General features: G+C 37.5%; 1 protein-coding gene and 1 long non-coding RNA gene across 10 annotated transcripts in view; one reads left to right on the top strand and one right to left on the bottom strand.

Moving 5' to 3' along the window:
- The window catches only part of LOC113894390, a 69,214-nt gene extending 62,841 nt beyond the window's left edge, over window positions 1–6,373 (top strand). For 2 of the 4 annotated variants that reach the window (XR_003511562.1, XR_003511563.1), the window contains exon 3: window positions 2,319–2,505. This is a non-coding gene — a long non-coding RNA (uncharacterized LOC113894390). Of the gene's footprint in view, window positions 1–2,318; window positions 2,506–5,155; window positions 5,193–6,333 lie in introns of those variants that run through there. The other 2 variants (XR_003511564.1, XR_003511565.1) reach the window with 2 other exon arrangements.
- MTHFD2L (methylenetetrahydrofolate dehydrogenase (NADP+ dependent) 2 like) overlaps window positions 41–14,485 on the bottom strand; it is a 152,339-nt gene continuing 137,894 nt past the window's right edge. For 4 of the 6 annotated variants that reach the window (XM_027544743.1, XM_027544740.1, XM_027544745.1 and 1 more), the window contains one exon: window positions 41–208. In XM_027544743.1, the coding sequence (XP_027400544.1) occupies window positions 78–208 (131 nt within the window). In that variant the 3' untranslated portion in view covers window positions 41–77. Of the gene's footprint in view, window positions 209–5,604; window positions 7,059–14,485 lie in introns of those variants that run through there. The other 2 variants (XM_027544741.1, XM_027544747.1) reach the window with 1 other exon arrangement.

Below are 14,485 nucleotides of genomic sequence, written 5' to 3'. Positions count from 1 at the left end.
ATGGGTGGAAGGTTTTTATTGAGCTCTCTCAGAGGCTTTCTTGCATTTATATTTCATGAAGCGTCATCTGGCAGTTCTTAGCAATCAAAAAAATATGTCCTTCTGGCAGCAGCATGAAGCCTTGGGGCGTTCGTGCACTTGTTCAGGATACCTGTGTTATCGGGTAGTGTGATCAAGTTTTTCGTTTGAAACACTGGTTTCCTGTTACCTGTGGGCATAATCATGTTTGTAAATGTACTTAAAACAACAAAAAAGAACTGAATTCAGGTAAAGCTCCCTTGGTGTGAACAGAATTGTTCTAGCTCCTGAGCTGCTAGCAATCCATGCAGGATTCCAAGAAAGGGGACTTTTAATATATCCAAACCAGGAAACATCTTAACCTGTTAATAAAAGAAATATCCCTGAAGCTGCAGTTATTTACACTACTTTTTAGGACAGATTGGGTTGCACTGTAAATCAAGATATTTTGTTATTTAGTGGCAGGAGAGAACAATTAAATGTGCATAAAAGTAAAGGTTTAATATTCTATTTTAGTTTTTGCTACTTAGTTTTAGTATTTCAAGTTTTGTAAAAATAATTATTTTTAAGAGTATAACATTTACCTTTATGTCATTTTTGCCATTTAATATTTTTCTGAGTAAATGGAATGGCTACCAAGCTCTAGAACTACAGTTCTTAAAAATGTGCCCCAGTGATTAGGCTGGTAAAACACCAAAATACTAATAACAATAATAATATCATCTCCAATAAGATGAAATTAAAATATTTAAATTTGGTACATCTAATGAATAGAAAGTTTTAAGTTTAATATAACATTCACATTTTTTTTGCTATTCATCTACTTGAGACTTCCTTGGTGGCTCAGACGGTAAAGTGTCTGCCTACAATGAAGGAGACATGGGTTCCATCCCTGGGTCGGGAAGATCCTCTGGAGAAGGAAATGGCAACCCACTCCAGTACACTTGACTGAAAAATCCCATGAATGGTAGAGCCTGGTAGGCTACAGTCCATGGGGTTGCAAAGAGTCGGACACGACTGAGCGACTTCACCTTACCTATCTACTTACGATTATTAAAGTATCATTTTTAAGGTCAAAATATGTAATTATTGCTATTACTTTTTGTGACAATCGGAGCTTCCATAAATTCTCACTTGCCCAGTTTATAATAAAATAATTTATAAATATGTTTCGCTGAGGTGTTAAAGTTTTCTACCAAGAATTTCAATTGCTCATATTTTCTGTACCTTGAAAACTTGTAGAAGTCGGGATAGGTTGTCATTTGCATCACGTCCACCCAGCAAATTCAGTTTACCAGAAAGGATCCTTTTCACTATTCAAATATAAACTTGGCTTTAGAAATCACACAAGAATGAGCTTGTTGAACTCATTATAACTTGGGCAATCGCTTACCACAAGAGTCATCCTTTTAAAGTTAAAGAATATATAGGACTTGGCTTACTTTAATGTGCCTACACAGTTCATATTTCTACTTTTGTGGTTTTCTTTTTAACTGTTATTAGGACAATTTCTGGATATGATTTTTCCTAAGCAAATAGTATTTGAATTATAAGTCATATAATCACTTTCTGTGCCATTGGTGAGAATTTAAGAAGAAATAATTTACAAAGGATTAAATAAACCACAACCAATTGCAGTTTCAGGAGGAAGATGCTAGGAATAATGTTAAATACCTTTATTCCAAAGACTGGGACATAGTACAACAACATCTTTGTAGTAACTGTTAACTGGTACTTAACAGTGCTTTGCATTTGCAGAAGGTTTTCACACACATCTCAAATTTGTCTTCAGTAATCCTGACTGGCCCCAACAAATCCAATGCCTAATATATAGAGCATACTCAATCTATCTTGAGTAAAGAAAGCAATAAACAACAGGTCTTGTTTTAATTCCCATATAACAAATAAAGAATGAAGACTCGAAAGAAATTAAGTGACTTGCCAGAGGACACACCCTAGAGTTGGGACTTGAATCTGTTCAGGATTCCAGGTCACGCGTCCTTTCCATTTCCCCAGCTGCGTACTCTGGTAGGAGTCAGTATACTGACCTTAAAGGAATTCACATTATCTCCTAAAATCAAGATTTAAGTAAATTACCTTTACCATAAGAATCTAAACATTAAATGAACCGTGGCTTCTGCACATATTTGGACTGAGAGAAGTGGACTGCTGTCTCTCTAAATGTTTCTCCACTCTGGTGAACTAAGCCACATAATATCATTATAATATCAATATAAACTCATCTACCACCTGAGCCTATGAAAATAGCTCCAAGTTATCCTTTGTTTCTTTTCCTCTAGGACTCATCCTGATGGATTCCACGTACACTCTAAGTAGGAAATCTCCAATGTTCATGTCTTCAGTCCTCTCATCAGGGAGTCCCTCAGCAATTCTGAAGAATGGGGATGGTGGGTACTGTAAAGTGGCCATATGGATATTTGTATTCTTGATGCATGTTAGAATGAGAAAGAAAGTGAAGAGCTACAATGCCCGTCTATCATTTTTCCCTCTGACCATTTTTACTGTCTTTTTAATTTATTCATCTCTCTCTGCTGCTACTGCTGCTGCTGCTAAGTCGCTTCAGTCGTGTCCGACTCTGTGCGACCCCAGAGATGGCAGTCCACCAGGCTCCCCCGTCCCTGGGATTCTCCAGGCAAGAACACTGGAGTGGGTTGCCATTTCCTTCTCCAATGCAGGAAAGTGAAACGTGAAAGTGAAGTTGCTCAGCCGTGTCCGACTCTTAGCGACCCTAAGGACTGCAGCCTACTTGGCTCCTCCGTCCATGGGATTTTCCAGGCAAGAGTACTGGAGTGGGGTGCCATCACCTTCTCTGTCATCTCTCTCTAGTCATAAGCAACTCTGGAAGTGCCTTCTCTTCCCGCCCCTCCCCCTTAAGTTTATTTTTTCCTTCCCTCTCCCACTTAACAGTTTCTTTTCCTTTCTTTTCCTCTCTTCATCTCTTCGCTCCTCTCCTATCCTTCCATTTTTTCTTTCTTGCTTGCTCTTTGACTAAAAGTCACAATTTGTTTTTGGACATTTGCAGGAAAGGGTCACCAGCACATTGCTTATCTTTCTCTAAACTTAATCTGTGATTCTCATGAATTCAGCTGTCACCCATTCAATCATAAACTACTTTATGCCTCTAACATCCAATATTTGTAAGACAAGTAGACAAATCATACATGGACTCTGACCTCAAGGAACTAGAGTGAGTCAAGGAAAATACATACTTAACTACAGTGCTGGGTAGAGATAGATGACTGCCATGAATGTGTACATAAACGAGTATGAGAGTTCAGAGGTGGGACTTAGTCAAAGTCTCACAGCATTTCTCTTGGATGAGTTTCATTTGAAGTGAATCTTAAATAGCAAGTAGAATTTAGAAATATAATGATAAGAGAAAGGATTCTAGGTGGCAGGGAGGTGGGCAACTGAGGGGATAGAGTGATAGAAAAGAGAGTGGGTTCTGGCTCATATTACCCAACAGACCTTTCTTTGAATTTCAGTTCTACCTTTCCTACCCATTTGGCCTTGGCTGAGACTTTTTCATAACCTCATGGGTTGATTTCCTCATATATCAAATGCAAAATGTCAGTAACAACAACCTCAAAAATGTAAAACATATAGCACACTCTCAGTTAAGGATAGCTATTACTATTGAATAAGATTAGAAAGATGCAGGGTGTATACAGTGGTCAAAAAGGCTAGGAATATAGTGGTTAACACACACTCAGTTCAGTTCAGTTCAGTTCAGTCGCTCAGTCATGTCCGACTCTTTGCAACCCCATGAATTGCAGCACGCCAGGCCTCCCTGTCCATCACCAACTGCTGGAGTTCACCCAAACTCATGTCCATTGAGTTGGTGATGCCATCCAGCCATCTCATCCTCTGTTGTCCCCTTCTCCTCCTGCTCCCAATCCCTCCCAGCATCAGAGTCTTTTCTAATGAGTTAACTCTTCACAAGAGGTGGCCAAAGTACTGGAGTTTCAGCTTTAGCATCATTACTGTGTCCTAAATTTTCACCACTAGCCATAAATTATTTTCAATTCCGAGTGATATTATGTTAGGACTTTGATTTATGTATTATGTCATCACTGCAAACACAACATGTCTTCAACTGAACATATTATCTCTCCTCCAAATCAGCTCCTCTTTACAATTTTCTCATGATAATCAGTGATAACATCCTCCAGGCTTCAACTTCCATGTTCTATCACTGACTAACTATAGTCCAAATTCTGATTTATCCAGGCTTTTTCTAATCCATTTCTGCTATTATTCAGCTATATTTCCACCACTCTGCAACATACATTTTTCACTTCAGTCTGACTGTTGCCCTTGATTTCATATGTATTTGCTAAGCTCATTCTCACCTCCATGTCTTCATGTTATTATTCAGTCCTCACTAGTCCTTCAGGGTCCTTTTTACAGATACTTGTAGGAAAAAGGAACTTGTACAAATCTCCTTCACAAGACAATCATATATCTATCTTTTATAGATCCCAAATAATATCCATAAATAAAGTTATGATACTGATGAACCAACTTCATTTCCTTTATGTGTTAACAAAGGCTTCCTTCTTGACCAAACTTTAGCTAGGCTCCTCTGAATCCTTTTCTTAACTAGGCATCGAATTAGACTATTGAGCTCAGTTTTAGCAAAGAAATCTGTTGTTAGTTTATAGAGAATACCCCTGCCCTGCTCCTTGTCCTCTTGCCATATCTGATTAAATTCCTCCTCTCCCACCCTTTATATTGACCTAACTTTTGGACAGGGAGGCCTGGCATGCTGCGATTCATGGGGTCGCAAAGAGTCGGACACAACTGAGCGACTGAACTGAACTGAACTTTAACAAGAATCCTGGTGAGGTAGTTTAACAAAAATCCTTCCAGCCTTGATATCTAATCAAGTTCTCTTAGTAATTTTCCATCTACTGATCCCCTCACTCTTTTCATTGCCTATAAATCCATTGATGTCTCAGCTATATGTGGAGTTGATTTCAATCTCTTCTATTGTGATAGTCTTGACCCCACTGCAATAGTCATTGTTCGTTTTGGGAATTTGGGGCACTTAAATATTAATGAGGGCCTTTCTGACATGTTTGCTTGGGATCTTTGATTTTAAACTACCATCAAGCGGCTTCCCAGGTGGCTGAGTGGTAAAGAATCCACCCGCCAATGCAGGAGACGTGGGTTCAATGCCTGCTCCAAGAAGATCTCACATGCTGCCCCACAACTACTGAACCTATCCCGGGAGCTGAAACTACTGAAGCCTGCCTGCCCCAGAACCCGTGCTCTGCAACAAGAGAAGCCACTGCAGTGAGAAGCCCCCATACCGCAACAAAGAGTAGCTCCCACTCGCCACAACTAGAGAAAAGCCTGTGCAGCAAGGAAGATCCAACACAGCCAAAAATAAATTAAAAAACTACTATCAAGGTTATCAGACCAAGATTAGTGTGGAATGGGCTACAGAACATTTTCTTTCCTTTTTGAGACATTTGTACATCTCCCCAGCGTGCTGTGAAGAAATAGATAACGAGTATATGAACAAGGAAACTTCTAGCTTAGGAAAAAAGAAGACATGTATTTCTTTCCAAACTGATTTTATTATACAGTTGAAATATTATTAATTATAAACATCTAGTCTATTTTCACACAAATGATTAAGAGTACACACTAATAAAGACATGCATTGGGTAAGAATCATTATTGGTACATTAACACACTGGGATTTGGGCATGACAACAATACAATTATGTGCCTAGGGTAGTCTCAAATAGCCTTCAACTGACAGGCACATGTATTTTATAATTTAAATTGTGTTAAAAACATGGCATCTACTGTGAGAACCAAATGCCGTAAGAGAAAAGAACTGTGGGCAAAAAGCAGTAGGTTTTTAGTCATATCCTAAGGAGTAGCTGTGGCACATTGTGTCATATTTTGCTATTAGAGTTCTAGATTTGTGGAACGTATTATTCAAATATGTTTGTAGGAGAACAAAGAAATTACATGTAAGCCTAACATATTCTTATTGAATTTTTACTATGTCAAGTAGTCATTCACAATTTGAAATAATCAATACCTTTCCAAGTAGCATGGCATTTTTAGGGTTCCTTGCACATTTTTCTTTCCTTGAATGGAGCATAGTTTTTCATTAGTATGCCTTGGGGAGTACATTTGGGAAGTATATGAGATCAAAATTTTATGCTTAATATTTTATCTTTCTTTTAGCAAGTAAGCTCTTTTGCTCTTTCTCAGCATACAATATGGGCTTCCCACGTAGCTCAGTCAGTAAAGCATCTGCCTTCAATGCAGGAGACCTGGGTTCAATTCCTGCATTGGGAAAGTTCCCTGGAGAAGGAAATGGCAACCCACTTCAGTATTCTTGCCTGGAGAATCCCATGGGCAGAGGAACATGATGGCAGGCTACAGTTCATGGGATCACAAGAGTCGGACACAACTTAGTCCTATCTTTCAGCATACAATATAGACTGTAAAATATATATAAAATTGAGTACGATTATGGCAAAATCTAAATTACATTTTACAAAGGAGCCTATTTGGCTGACAACGTGTTTGTTGAAGACACACAATTTGTGATTTTGTGTCAAAAATATATGCATTTCTTATGAGCCCTTTATTGTTTTAACATTATGAACAAATATTATTCACAAAACAAGCAATTGTTACCAAAGTGTCATTGCAGTTGTTTTCTTTTTTCCTAAAACTCAAAATCCATTCAAAATATTCCAGTAAATATTAGCAGGAAATGCATAAGATTGTGTGAATCATCTGATCCACAATGATTCTACCCATGAAAAAATAAATACAATGTAGAAATAGCTTTGTAGTAAAATATAAAGATTTTTGCCTTTTGTCAAATAAATACGTAGCATGACTTCAGTTTGCTTTATTCCTTCACGTGATCTAGTAAATGATTTTTTTAGCTGCCAAAAGGGTGTTCTTGAGAAGCATTGCCACCGTCATGGGTCCCACGCCTCCCGGAACTGGAGTGATAAAGCTAGCCTTCTTCTTAACAGCTGATGGAGGAAACAGAAAAATTTCTTATTTTTTCTCAGAATTTCATATCTTTAAACATATGGAACTGTTAAAACTGTAAAAACTGAAGTGAATATTTTAAAACTTAAGAGTTTATCTGCACAAAAATGGAGTCAAATCCAGCAGCACCAAACCTGAAGTAGTTGGAAAGCTTTCAACAACAGGAGCGACTTACAGAGAAAAGGTAGAAACAAAGCAAGAAAACCACTTATTAGTTATAGCTTTAATGCCCAGCTTTATAGCCTAGTTGGCTGTTTGTGATAGGCTGTCCTTAGCTTTCAATTTTGTAACCTTGAGGCATTTCCAGACCTAGATTTTGATTTGCTTATGTAGACAGCTGGGGCATTAGAGCCATCTCAGTCCAAGGGTTTCTTTGTTTAATTAACAGAATACACTGAATTTTTCTACATTACATGTATAACTCTAGCATCCCCAAATAATTTTTACAATGAAGCAGACTGTAACACACATACACACACTTCTGTATATGATATTGAATGTGTATAGAAAAAACATGAGGCCAACACTGTAGCATAAAACTTCATGCAGCTCAGTTAGTGTTACATGATGAAAATCTAACCTACTGTATAGCACAGGGAACTCTGCTCAATATTATGTGGCAGCATGGGTGGGACGGAAGTTTGGGGAATAATAGATACATGTAAATGTATGGCTGAGTCCCTTTGCTGTACACCTGAAACTATCACAACATTGTTAGTTGACTATTCTCCAATACAAAATAAAAAGTTTAATAAAAGAAAATCTGTAACCCATGATTGACTCAGTTCAGTTCAATCACTCAGTTGTGTCCGATTCTTTGCGACCCCATGGACTGCAGCACGCCAGGCTTCCCTGTCCATCATCAACTCCCGGAGCTTGCTCAAATTCATGTCTATCAAGTTGGTGATGCCATCCAATCATTTCATCCTTTGTCATTTCCTTATCCTTTTGCCTTCAATCTTTCCCAGCATCAGGGTCTTTTCTATGAATCACTTCTTTGCATCAGGTGGCCCAAGTATTGGAGCTTCAACTTCAGCATCAGTCCTTCCAATGAATATTCAGGACTGATTTCCTTTAGGATTGACTGGTTTGATCTCCTTGCAGTCCAAGGGACTCTCAAGAGTCTTCTCCAACACCACAGTTCAAAATATCAATTCTTTGGCATTCAGGATTCTTTATGGTCCAACTCTCACTTCATGGCAAATAGGTGGGGAAACAATGGAAACAATGAGAGACTTTATTTTGGGGGGCTCCAAAATCACTGCAGATGGTGACTGCAGCCATGAAATTAAAAGACACTTGCTCCTCAGAAGGAAAGCTGTGACCAACCTAGACAGCATATTCAAAAGCAGAGACATTACTTTGCCAACAAAGGTCCGTCTAGTCAAAGCTATGGTTTTTCCAGTGGTCATGTATGGATGTGAGACTTGGACTATAAAGAAAACTGAGCACCAAAGAATTGATGCTTTTGAACTGTAGTATTGGAGAAGGCTCTTGAGAGTCCCTTGGACTGCAAGGAGATCCAACCAGTCCATCCTAAGGGAAATCAGTCCTGAACATTCATTGGAAGGACTGATGCTGAAGCTGAACTCCAATACTTTGGCCACCTGATGAGAAGAATGGACTCATTGGAAAAGACTCTGATGCGGGAAAGATTGAAGGTGGGAGGAGAAAGGGACGACAGAGGATGAGATGGTTGGATGTTTGAGCAAGCTCTGGGAGATAGTAAAGGACAGGGAAGCCTGGTATACTGCAGTCCATGGGGTCGCAAACAGTTGGACGTGACTGAGCGACTAAACTGAATTGAGCCCACATCCATACATGACTACTTTGACTAGATGGTGGACCTTTGTTAGTAATGTCTCTGCTTTAATACGCTATCTAGGTTTGTCATAGCTTTTCTTCCAAGGAGCAAGCATCTTTTAATTTCATGGCTGCAGTCACCATCTGCAGTGATCTTGGAGCCCAAGAAAATAAAGTCTCTCACTCTTTCCAATGTTTCACAATCTATTTGCCATGGAGTGATGGGAGTGGATGCCATGATCTTCGTTTTTTGAATGTTGACTTTTAAGTCAGCTTTTTCACTCTTCTCTTTCACTTTCCTCAAGAGGCTCTTTAATTCTTTGCTTTCTGCCATAAGAGTGGTGTCATCTGTATATCTGAGGTTACTGATATTTCTCCCCGCAATCTTTATTCTAGCCTGAGTTTCATTCAGTCCGGCATTTCGCATTATGTACTCTCTGCATATAAACTAATAAACAGGGTGACCATCATACAGCCTTGATGTACTCCTTTCCCAATTTGGAACCGGTCCATTGTTCGGTATCCCCTTCAAACTGTTGCTTCTTGACCTGCATACAGATTTCTCAGGAGGCAGGTAAAGTGGCCTAGTATTCCCATCTCTTGAAGGATTTTCCAGTTTGCTGTGATCCACACAGTCAAAGGCTTTGGTGTAAAGCAGAAGTAAATGTTTTTCTGGAATTCTCTTGCTTTTTCTATGATCCAACAGATGTTGGCAATTTGATCTCTGGTTCCTCTGCCTTTTCTAAATCCAGCTTGAACATCTGAAAGTTCTTGGTTCACGTACTGGTGAAGCCTGGCTTGAAGAATTTTGAGCAATACTTTGCTAGCATTTGAGATGAGTGCAATTGTGTGGTAGTTTGAACATTCTTTGGCACTGCCTTTCTTTGGGATTGGAATGAAAACTGATCTTTTCCAGTGATTGACTCAGTTATGTGTAATTCCAGTTAACTATTTCTAGAATACATGATATTAGTCTCTAAAGGGAAGACAGGATACAAACAGTTTAGCACCATCTGTTAAATTAAAATAGTCTTGCCAGGCTTTTCTGTCCATGGAATTCTCCAGAAAGTACACTGTAGTGGTTAATCATTCCCTCCTCCAGGAGATCTTCCTGACTTAGGGATTGAACCCTGGTCTCCTGAATTACAGGCAGATTCTTTACTGTCTGAGCCATCAGGAAAGCCTTGTTATAACAATAGCATCATGTACATGTGGATAATACATTCCAGTGCAAGTCTAATAAAAACATTAAAGATATTCAAATTAACTGAGCAAATACACATAGTCCTGTTCTAAGGTATGAATAAAGATTTCTTCTTCAGTGAATATACTCAAAGAAAATTACAGAGAATTTTTAGCAAGTTATATTTAAGAATGTTCTCACACCCACAATATTACAGGTGAATGGCTTTATGAATTGACCTACTGGTTCAGTGTTTCACCGTGTGAATAAGAAAAATGAAGTTTTCCCAGGTAACTCTTTTAATACAAAGTTAGCATACAGAATACTTTAATGCATACTCTGACCTCATTAGTCACATACTATTTAGATATATTGCCTTTTAAAAGTTTACTCTTAGATGCTTCTACAAACATGAAATCAGTAGATGTTTTTGAAATCTTAATTAAGCATTACTTTTGTACAATTTACATTGCCTTTTTGAAATATGATTTTTAAAATTTGCATTTATCTTAAGTGTATTAGTATATTGTAAGTTTTTACTCATATGTGTGTGTGTGTGCTCAGTCATGTCTGACTCTGCGACCCCATGGACTGTAGCCTGCAAGGCGTCTCTGTCTGTGCGTTTTCCAGCCAAGAATACTGGAGTGCATTGCTATCTCCTACTCCAGGGAATCTCTCCAACCCAGGGATCTAACTCATTTCTCCTAGGTCTCCTGCATTGGCATGCAGATCCTTTACCACTAGCTCCATCTGGGCCTTTTAATCATAGGAAAATCAAAGGAATAACATTCTTTTACTTGAAGAAAAGTCCAGATAAGCTTGAAGATATCACACACCAAAAAAGCCCGCTAGTGTACATCATGATTCGTCTCATAGTATATAACAAAGAAAGGATAAGAGTATTATGATTTGGGAGATAATATTTTGTTTTTCCAAAATGTGCCTCTATACAGGAAGCATGTCCTTTCCTGGCCATAATTCAATCCAATGTACTCTATTCTGCAGAAACACTAGGCTGTGTCAACAGTCAATTCACAAATCAATATGAATTCTCAGTCCTTCCTTCCTTTGCTCTTGTTATTCCTTCCACCTGGAATATACTGCTACCTTTTCCAAATAAACAACCCCTTTTATTTATTATTCTTTTAAAGCCAATAAAATGTTACCTGTTCATAATTTTTCTCAAAAATTCTCCCCCGTCAACATTAAATTAAAAGTGTTACCATCTATGTTTCCAGTCACTTTTTACCAAACTCTGTTATGAAATTTAGCACAGTGTGCTGTTCCTTTAATTAGACACTGGCCCCTAGAAGGCAGAAACTGTCTTTGGGGTGACTATTGTCTTTCTTAATCTTAGAACTTCTCCATGCACAGGTGAGGCATTCAGTAAGTTATGAAAACATGAAGTAAGTAGTTGTTGAAATTTAAAATCTAAAATCAGTTTGCAGAAATGTGTCTGTGTTTTTGACTGGATATAGACAGCATCAAAACAATTTAGTTCAAGTTAATTTACTGAATTCTCAAGCTACATAAGTAGCTGGAGGGTAACAAACTGCATTTTTCACTTTTGAATAAGCTAACTTGATGGTATCAACAGTGCCTTCCAGGACCTTTTCTATAGGATTAGAGAAAAATGTCTTTAAAAATTGCATCAGATCTCTAGAAGAAATGTACTGTACTGCTATTATTTATACTGATAGCATGTAAAATCATATATTTGTAAAGCACTGACTTTGAAATATTAATAGATAAAAATAGAATACTACTGCATAATGCGATACATTAAGAATCAAGATCAAAGTAAATACTCAATGGAAAACAAAATGGTTTATTTCATAGTTAAAAGATAGAAGCAGACAAAATTGGGAATCCATTCTGGGTATACAATCATTTTTTTATATAATTTGGTTTTCAACTTTGAAAAGTGAAGTGGCTTGAAATTATTTTTATATGGAAAAATAGTAATAACCATAGGCAGTATCCATTGAATACTTACTATTTGCCAAGAATTGTAGACACATCATTTTAATAATTGACATTTAATTATCATTTCAATAGCTGAAGAAAGTGGCTCACTGAACTTAAAATGACTTATCATTCTCCAATATGGTAGAGACATTATTCACAGTCAGGCTTGAATCATTTTATGGTTCCATAATTCCACCTCATCCCAATGCAACTGTATTACCATGACCTGAACAAGTGGAAAAGCTCCAAGAAAGGCTCATGTGCCCCAAATCAACTCAGTTTTCTCAAAGGGTTAAGAGGATATTAAGAAAAAAGAAACAAAAAGGAGAAAGTTCTGATATAGTAATTTACCTCCAATTTTACTGTGAGTACTCAGAGTTCATCATCTTTGAATTATGTCAGCACTTAAATTTCAGCTGGCTTAGCAGTCTGAGTTGCTTTCTTTCTTGGGTGAAATTCAGATCAGATAAACCACTGGTCTGCTCAGGTGTTATGACCCTCCTCTTTGAAATTATGTTTTTCACAACATGCTTACTATTGCATTCTTTTGCTAAAAAAGTGAGGCTTGAGGTGGAGGAATAGGGAATGAGAATGTCACATGAAATAACAACTGCCTGAAATGTGTGGCTCTATGTCTGCTGTCCTGCACACTTTACTATGCAAACCAACATGTATCTGTCCTGTCCAATCACTTCATAGAATCAAGACTATGTGATGGGTAATGGATCTTCACCTGTCTTGGGTGAGGACTTCTCTGGACTTCCATGAGCATTTAGCTGTGTCAACAGAGCCTTGTAAATTATCACTAGGCAGAATTTTATGACATCACTGTGAACACATTTGGTTTTATTCAAATACTTATTTCAGATATTTTTATCTTTGACATAACTAGTCAGGTATGAAAATAGAATTTGTACAGAGTCATGAGAGGCAGATTGTGTTGAATTTGATTTAAAAAATATAAGATCTCTATTGCTTTTGATTGGATTTTAATTAGGATCTATGTCTGAGAAAGAACTGCTAAGTTTTGCTGCTGCTGGCTAATGTTAATGTATTCTTTTTCTATTTACATAAGGACCAGGGTATGGAAGTAAGTGATTTCTCAAGAAATATGAGGAATTATCACTGGCAAATGCCAATGGGTACAGATGCCAATGCTTAAAAGAAATTCTCTTAGTCTAATTACTTTGCATAACTATTTCAAGGCTGTCCTAAGTGACATGTTTGTGAAAAGAGTTAAGTTCAATACCGGTCTGATGCTCTGAAAAGCATTTTCCCCAATCATGTTTGAGAAAGAGTAAGTTAACAAGCATTACATCACCAGAATAACTTCTCATTGACTGGTCTTTCCCTGAGGGCAAACAGGGTTTGCACCTGTTTGCAGAAGATGATGCTATTAAAGATTAATCCTATTATGTGTGAGAAAAGGTGTTCTATATGCTCCATTGAAAAGAATTACAGAAGAATTTTAAGGCAGTAATTTCATTCATAAACTTATTTACTGTGAGGGAGTATGTTTGTGTTTTAAGGAAAATACTAAAATTCTGTACATATGGGAATCAGGAATTAGATCTTGATTGATATTGATGCTTTGATGAGAGACTTTTATGAACAGATGCCACAAAACCATGATTAGATTAAATTTCATAAAGTCAACATGATTTTAGAGTTACTGAAACTGACAATGGAGGCAAGTAAAATAATCCTCAAATCCTGTCGTTACTTGTATGGAACTTACTTTAGGGAATGAGATTTAGATGGAAATGACTTGATGATTTTAAAGCAGTTTCCTAAAAATAAGAATATTTTGAGGAAAGGTGACAATCGTCATGATAATTTATTTGAATGACTTCTTTCTAAACTGTTGACTCTGCAAAATATATTCTATAATTTCCTTAATAATAATGGCTATCAGCAAAATTCAGACACTAGAGAGTGTGTGTCCAGTTGTTTAGAAATAAAAGAGCAAAGAGCTCACAAATTAAAATCAGTCATTCTGGACACAAGGTTTGCCTTTGTACATACTATTTTCTTTGACATACCATTCCTGCACTTCTCCATCCAATGAATATTTGTTTTTCCTTTTCAGATCTGGCTAAATGCTACTTCCTTTGTGGTGCTTACTAACTCCCCAGCTACATTAACTATTCATTTATTGATCCATGAAATTTACTAGCATGGCTTTCAATTTCATCATAGAGTAGGTTGGAATCTCCTGAGAACTGTAATCAAATTAAATATGCCTCCTCCCACCTCATGATTCCAGTATGCACCACTGAGAATCACTGCTGAAATGAGAGCTGTTTCTAATGAGGGTAGGGAATGTTATACATATACACATATGTGGAGGAGATTTAAATGTGGTTAGAATCCACTGCTTCAATGAAGGTTACTTCATGTGGTGGCCTCCGACTTTCCAGTCAACTCCCAGCCACCCCCAGTGTAACATCTGAA

Source organism: Bos indicus x Bos taurus, chromosome 6 (genome assembly GCF_003369695.1).
Source record: "Bos indicus x Bos taurus breed Angus x Brahman F1 hybrid chromosome 6, Bos_hybrid_MaternalHap_v2.0, whole genome shotgun sequence".
Classification (NCBI taxonomy): domain Eukaryota; kingdom Metazoa; phylum Chordata; class Mammalia; order Artiodactyla; family Bovidae; genus Bos; species Bos indicus x Bos taurus.
This window is presented reverse-complemented; position numbering and strand designations above follow the sequence as displayed.